The sequence below is a fragment of the Phodopus roborovskii genome, unplaced genomic scaffold (genome assembly GCF_943737965.1).
Source record: "Phodopus roborovskii unplaced genomic scaffold, PHOROB, whole genome shotgun sequence".
Classification (NCBI taxonomy): domain Eukaryota; kingdom Metazoa; phylum Chordata; class Mammalia; order Rodentia; family Cricetidae; genus Phodopus; species Phodopus roborovskii.
Window position 1 is genome coordinate 383093 of NW_026125751.1, and position 7922 is coordinate 391014.

At 41.1% G+C, this 7922-nt stretch overlaps 1 gene segment (V, D, J or C); it reads left to right on the top strand.

The window, feature by feature from the left end:
* Positions 1 to 3895: 3895 nt before the first annotated feature.
* Positions 3896 to 4401, top strand: LOC127217579 (T-cell receptor alpha chain V region CTL-F3-like). The segment is given in 2 exon segments: positions 3896 to 3941; positions 4052 to 4401. Coding segments are annotated over 2 exon segments (396 nt in total).
* The last annotated feature ends 3521 nt before the right edge of the window (positions 4402 to 7922 follow it).

The following is a 7922-nucleotide window of genomic DNA, read 5'->3' on the forward strand; positions in this document are numbered from 1 at the left end:
GGAGTTCCTGGGATATGGAAACAGAGAGCAAGGACAGAACCCTGCATGTCTGGGGGTGAAACTGGGGAAATGGCAATGTCAGGTAGGCAGGAGAGTGAATATGAAATACATGCTTCCCAGGAATCTATGGCCATTCACTGTAGAGTCTCTTCTGGCATTAGGCACAAAGGAAAAGGGGCAAGGGAGGAAAGGAAATACAGCAAGATACTGCCTCATCCTCAGTAAATGGAGGAAGAGGTAGAAGACGAGTCAGTCACAGGGCTAGGGATGGTACCAGGAGAACTGAAATGGAGGACAGGAAGAACAGTAAAGGTGATTTACCTGGTTTCCAAGTCTGTAAATCCACTAGGTTCCCAGATAGACAGTGTTTGTAGATGTTTACAGTTTAGAAAAGGGAGCTAAAAAGTGGAGGGGAGGCAGGGGTTGGGAGTATCCACAGGATGGAGGAAAGATGGATCATTGTATGGTGTCACAGATTCTCTATGTAATCCACCATTGGTATTCTATCAGTAATTAAGTCTACCAATGAATGGATACTGTGAGAGTAAACCAAATGGATGTTGCCTTCCAGAATATCAAATGATGCCTGAGAACTTTCCTAAGAGTGATTTCTATGTGTTTATGTGATTCCAGGCCAACACTTCTAAAAGGTATGATATATATATATATATATATATATATATATATATATATATATATATATAAATCTTATCTGTATTGTCAACAAGATCTCACTGAACTGGAAAGAACACTGATCTCTTGCTATGGAAAGTCCATGAGACACATGAAAAAGCATTTTGCTGGGTGCCATAGCTCTCAAGGACAAATATTGGCTTAATTATCTGTCTCCAAGAAAAGCAGGAGTTACTGGAATGATCTGAGCCTTCTGGGATAAGGGAGTGCATTAGTAAATACAGATATAGACATAAGAAATATCTTTCGACACACACACATGAATACATCACACACACACACATATATATACATGAAAACATCATATATATACATGTATATATATATATTTCTATATGAAGTATTATACACAAATATAGTACATTTAAATAGAACAAACAGATTCATTGGTGTGTACAAATGCCATTCTTGATCTTTCAGACTAGAATCCAGTTGATATGACACATTTTGTTTTATGTGTCTGAGTCCCTCTCAGGTCAGAGAATACTTAAATAGAGGCTTCACTGGTTAAGGATGCAACTAAAAGGTGGTAGTAGACCTCAGCTGCTGGGGAGTATGCAGAGAATTTACTTTCTTGTGTGATGGTTGTGCAGGCTTAGAGTAGAAACACAAACTTATTCTCAATGGCTGAGTGGATGACTCAAGAGGTGTAATTCTTCCTGAGAAAGAACAACACCCTGGAAATTGTATCTGACCTGTTAGTCATCATGATCTATACTGGATCTCAATTTAATTGGAAGGACAATGAAGACATATATTCCCACTTTATTCAAGTATCTGTGGCTGCAGCTAGATGGTGAATAAGATTTTAGGACAACATAATATTCCATGAGTGTTTCAGAGATATCCAGGAGGAACTCTATTTTATTCAGTTTTCCTCTAGTGAATGTAGAAAACAAATCCTAGAAAGACAACATGACTATCTTTCTCCTTTATTTCCATTTCTCTGCATCGGGGTGAGCTAAGGAGAGCAGGTGGAGCAGCATCCTTCACCGTTGAGAGTCCAGGAGGGAGCCAGCGCTGTCATCAATTGCACTTACACAGACAGTGTCTTGTTCTACTTCCCTTGGTATAAGCAAGGACCTGTGCCACACTAACTCCAGAGTCCTCTGTGAGACATGACTTATGTATGATGCTGGATGGGAGATATGTGTCCCTCGGGGCTAAGCTCCCTGGAGGCCTCTGGCAGAGTGCCTGGTTCTGGACTCCAAAGAGTTATGGATGTTCTCCAAAGATGCTTCGCTTCCTGGGTTATGGGTTCTGCATAGTGCCTTTTTTTGATATTATCTTTTTTCCCTGTGCTTGGCACAGCTACTGGCATTTGAGTAGAGAATAGTATAAAGAAGATTTAAGACACAGGCTAGACTTTTAGCAGCACATAAAATTGGCCTGACTGGCCATAAAAATATTAAGCTTTGCAAACTTCTGCATTTTTACATAGGAGTCAGCTCGGCAGAATTCTAAGAATAAAATTGACCTCAGGTCTGAGACTTTAACCACTGTCTGGAGGCCAGATGGTACACAAAGGCTACTTCCTGCTTTGCTCTTTTAGTTTCAAGATAAGTTGTGAACATGTAACCACTCATAAGATGTGACTATGTATAACCTGGCATGGGGTCAAATCTTAGTTCCTAAATCATATGTATATATCTGATGCTCTCACTGAAGTAATCTTGCAGCAGTTTCACAAGCCTCTCTTGTGTTTGCATCTGTCTGTCATTTGCCGAATCTGTCCCAACCTGAGTACCTAGGACCCTGATTCTCCAGCAGTCACAGCCCACTGGGTGGTCCACGGCAGACCTGGAGAGCATCCCAAGCTCCATTTAATTATGGAAAGAAAGCAGGAACAAAGACTGATAGTTTTACATGCTAAGGAAACCAAACACTTCTCCCTGCACATCACAGACACCCAGTCTGGGGACTCTGCCGTGTACTTCTGTGCTGCAAGTGCACACCCAGACACCTGCGTCCTCAAACCTGACACAGGGCCTGGAGCCCCGTCCACATCCTGTGACACAGGCTTTCCAGTGCATCATTTGTCAGTTGTTAGTTGGCAAGTGCTAACTATAGTGTAGACATTAAAAACACAAAATATGAAAGTTAGCTTCAAGCTATTCTAAACAATTTAGGAGGGTTTTCTCCTTTAATTTTTAGAAATTATTCTAAAAGTTGAAATAAAATTTGTCATTCCATTTCCCTTATTGCAACACATGTTGATTGTCACAGAGAACAGAACACACTGTGCTATAAAGATGAAGAGACTGCAGAAGGTTCAAACTTCAGAGACTGGAAAAGGTTCAAACTTTGGTGACCTCCATCAAACACTTTCCTCCAAAGGACCGAAGTCATAGAAAGTATGTAGGAGCCATAGGTGTAGGATGGCTACAAGGATACATTGTTTTCTGGGCACAGTGGGGCAGCTGCACACATGACCTCACAGACATAGACAGCACTTGGAAAGGATCAGGTCAGAATCAATTCCAGCAAACAGAGGGAAGGTGTACATGCCTACCATTAGCTAGGAGCCATGGGCTGTTGGTAGCTGCTGGAAAAGAGATTTAGACTTTTTCAATAGTGTAGCCCTATTTATTCACTGTCCACTGTCCACTGAAGGCCACACATCCAGGATTTTATGGGCACTACAAATTGTAGTGCAAACTTGAGGTGCTTATTTTAAAGAGTGGAGGACTGGTTTTGTAGGGAAGAGTGAATGTATCTGGCAGGTGTATAGGATGCCAATGAATATAATAAAAATTCATTGCATAGCATTCCTGAAGAACTAAGAAAAGGAAAACGAGTAGGTAAATTTTTATCAGTTATGTGTATTTATGTAAAAATAAAATATTAATATAACATATAATATTGTATGCATATTTATCACACAAAATACAATAGGATACATAAAGTTCAGAAACATCGGTAATTTCAGACATCTACTGTGAACTTGAGACCTGCCTCCTTTGGGTGAAGCTTGAAGTTTATTCACAATATGTTGTGCACACAGCTGTGGTGCAGTTTGAAGGGAAACCAGCAGAGGGCGCTACGTCTTCAGATGTGGTTAATGTCTCATCAGTTGGTGGCTTCACATGACAGACTGTCACTGTGCAGAAGGAGGTCCATGTTTAAATGAGGAGTTGCAATAAGGGTGAGGAGACTTGTCCTGTGAATTTGATGAACTCAAGTGTCACTGTCTTCTGTGAACATGCTTCCTGACACCTGCTCAGTTCTGCTACTCCTCTTGATGCTCGGTGAGCTACACTGATGATATCATTTTCTTACAGCTGTGGTAGTCTTTACCTTCTTTCTCATGTGGCAAAGTGATTCCTCCACATTCATTTATTTATTTACTTATTTTCAGGGAGAAGCAATGGAGACTCAGTGACCCAGACAGAGGACCTGGTTACTGTCACAGAGGGGTCACCGTTGATGCTGAACTGCACTTATCAGACTACTTATTCAGGTCTTGTGGTTTTCTGGTACATGCAATATCTCAACAAAGCCCCTCAGCTCCTCCTGAAGAGCTCCACAGACAACAAGAGGACAGAGCAGCAAGGGTTCCACGCCACCCTCCATAAGAGCACCAGCTCCTTCCACCTGCAGAAGTCCTCAGTGCAGCTGTCAGACTCTGCCCTGTACTACTGTGCTCTGAGAGACACAGTGAGGGAGATGCAGGGGAAGCTGCACACAAACCAAGGTGCAGGAGGGTGAGGGGAGTGGCCCTGTGAGGGAGGGCTGGGTGCCTTCTCTCAGTGGGGTTTAACCAGCCTCCTGAAAAACAACATCAAAACTGTGATTAAATTCCTAGAAACCTAGGAAAAATGTGAGTATTTTGGCAGGATAGGATGGAAGTCACTGCAAGAGAGCACCAACGCTTTGATTCCCAGAAATATTGTTTCCTCCCTAAGTGGAGGATATCTCACAGATAACATGTCCAGAAACCCTGGATATGGGATTTATCTCTATCAAGATGTCTTATAGCATTTAATGAGTTAAATTCTCCATTGATCTTCTGTTGTGAGTTCACCAATTTAAGACCAAGTGAGGAACATAGATTCTAGTTTTTTTTTTTTTTTTTTTTTTTTTTTTTTTTTTTTTGCTTCAGCATCCAACAGTTATTTAGATTCCTCCTCTTCTTTGTCCATGTTGTGGAGAGTTAAGTATAACTTCCAAACTCAGTTACTGTTCTACTATTGTGGATACACACCACAATAAAGGAAACTTAAAGAGGAAAGCATTTAATTGAGGGCTTGGTTACAGTTTCAGTGGGTGGGCCCTGATAATCATGTTGGCAAGCATAGTAGCAGGCAGACATATCCCTGGAACAGTAGGTAAGAGCTTAACTCTGATCACCATAAAAAGCAGAGAGAGTGAGAGTCTAGGTCAGCATGGCTTTGGGCTTTAAGATTCCAAAGTCCACAAAGTCCAAAGTGACACCCCTCCTCTGACAAAGGCATATCTCCTGAAAGACAGAGACACAGAAACAGAGAGAGAGAGAGACAGAGAGGGGGAGGGAGAGAGAATGTGGTAATGGAATTTGAAAGCAATGCTCATAGCTTCTGCCTTCTGGTGTTTATGTATGGTACAGTCTTTTCCTGTGGGCAGCACCTAGAATGCTGTAGGGGAAACTTCTGAATTCTGTTGTAGTTTATAAGAAAAAGGGACTCACATGTAACTACGACTTTCATTGGTTTGATACATGTTTGTCTCTGAGTTCATCAAGTGAAGATTGTCCCTCAGGGTTCTGTCCTGAATGTACAACACCCTCTCCTGGGTTTCTGGCTCCTTCTGAAGCTCACACCAGGAAGCCAACCTGTCCCCAGAATAGAGGGCTTTCAGAATGAGTTCAGGAGGGATGGAAATTCTTTCTACCTGAGCATCCTCTGTGCTCCTCTGCCCAGAATCATAATTGCAGAGCTGGACACAAACCACCTAAGACTGCAGAGTAAGGGACCGGGCATGTTTGGTGAAGGCAACAATACAGAGAAAGTGGAATCTTGGGAAGTTCTTCACTTACTTGCTTGTAGTTTTACAAAGAAAATATCTGATTTCTCCTTCACTGTGTATATAATTAATAAATATTAAAATAAAAATAAGAAGATGTTGGGGGAAATTGAAGCCATTGAATCTTGTAACTCATTAGTTTTAATTACATTTTCATATATTTAACTTTACTCACCATTGCTCTGAAGTTTTCTAGGCAGAGGTCTGAACATCTTTAAGACAATAATGAGACAGGCAACTATGAGAAAGTTCTCACACATAATAACTTGTTCAACTGACTTTAAATAGGAGAAATAAAAAGTCCACAACTTAATAAATGAGAATGAATTACTCATCCTGAAATGAGCTAGATAAGCGGACCCTGAACAAAGGAATGTGTATGGGGTACACAGAAATAGTTAAAATATAGTTGATGGTTATTCTGATTTAGTGAAGTGGTGATTGTAGCTTCTCTTCCAAATCCATGACTTCACTAGTGGATGGAGACCATTGCAGAAAACCACTACCAGTCAAGATGCAGAATTCTGGAGTCTAGTCACAATGACTACATCTACAATCTAACTCCTGTACCGAAGTCTCAGGAAACATTAACAAAAGGGGAGGGAAATATGGTAAGTGCCAGAAGATTGGGAATTTTGTTGTGAAATTGTGTCTCCTGAGAATGTCAGAAACTATATCTATGAAGACTCACCAAAATAACTGCCTGAACAAGAGCTGGTCTTGGACAACAAGAACAGACATGCTAAAATAAATGGAGGACAGTACACAGAGCCTCAGTCCTAGACTTCACATATAGAGAAATTGAAGTGATTATATTATACTCTCAGAAAATGAAGGCAATAATAAAATGACCAATAAAAAGAATGTTTATGACTTAATAATTGCCATATATACAAATGATCTATACAAGGGGCCAATGAAATATGACTTATGTCAAATACAGTCATCTGCTTTTTTTTAAATGAAAGGACATCAGTTATTTCTTTTGGACAAAATTCAGTGCCAGTGGAGAAAATCTGGAAGCAGATAAATGGCTCTATTTTAAATCATGATCTGTATTTATTTTTTATAATTTTTTATTATTTTACATATTTATCCCATTTCTCTCTCCCTCCCTCCCTCCCATACTTCACAAACCCCTGTCACCCCCCTCTACTCCACAGGGAGGGTGATGCCTTCCAGGAGGGATCAACAAAATCTGACAAGTCATTTGGAGTAGGAACTAGGCCCTACTTCCTGCCTCTAGACTAGGGTAATATCCCTCCATGGGGAATGTGCTCCCAAAATCCTTTGTGCACTAGGGATACATCCTGGCTCCATAGTCACAGGATCCATAGACTGCCCAGGCCTTCTATTTGAGACCCATGTTCAGGGGGTCTGAGTCAGTCCAATGCTGGTTTCCCAGGTATCAGTCTAGGGGTTCATGAATTCCCATCTGTTCAGGTCAGATGTCTCTGTGGGTTTCTGTAGCTTGGTCTTGAACTAATTTTCTTATCACTCCTCCCTCTCTGCAACTAGATTCCAGGAGTTCAGCTCAGTGTTTAGCTGTGGGTGTCTGCTTCTGTTTCCATCAGCTACTAGATGAGGGCTCTATGAAGGCAGATAAGTAAGTCATCAATCTCATTATCAGGAAAGGGCATTTAAGGTAGCCTGTCCACTGTTGTTCACATTGTTAGTTGTAGTCATCCTTGTAGGTCTTTGGCTAGTTCTCTATAGTCAACTTCTCTTCAAACCTATAATGGCTCCCTCCAATATGGTAACTCTCTCTCTCTCTCTCTCTCTCTCTCTCTCTCTCTCTCTCTCTCTCTCTCTCTCGTGTATTTCTCCCCTGACTCAGTCTTCCTAGTCCCACATTCTCTCCTCTCATCCACTTCCCTTTCTCCTAATTCACTTTCCACTCACTGTCCCTCCCAACCTCCTAATATGATCAGATGATCTTGTTCCTTTCCGGTTATGTGAGGGACCATGTATGAATCTCTTAGGTTCCTACTTGTATCTTAGTTTCTCTGGCAATGCAAAGTATAGGCTAGTGATCCTTTGATCTATGTCTAAAATCCATATATGAGTGAGTAAATACCATGTTCCTTTTTTGTGACTAAGTTATCTCATTCAGGATGGATTCTTCAAGTTCCATCCATTTGCCTACAAATTTCAAGAGTCCATCCCCCCTCCCCTCGCAGAGTAGTATTCCATTGTGTTTATGTGTCACATCTTCTTTATCTATACTT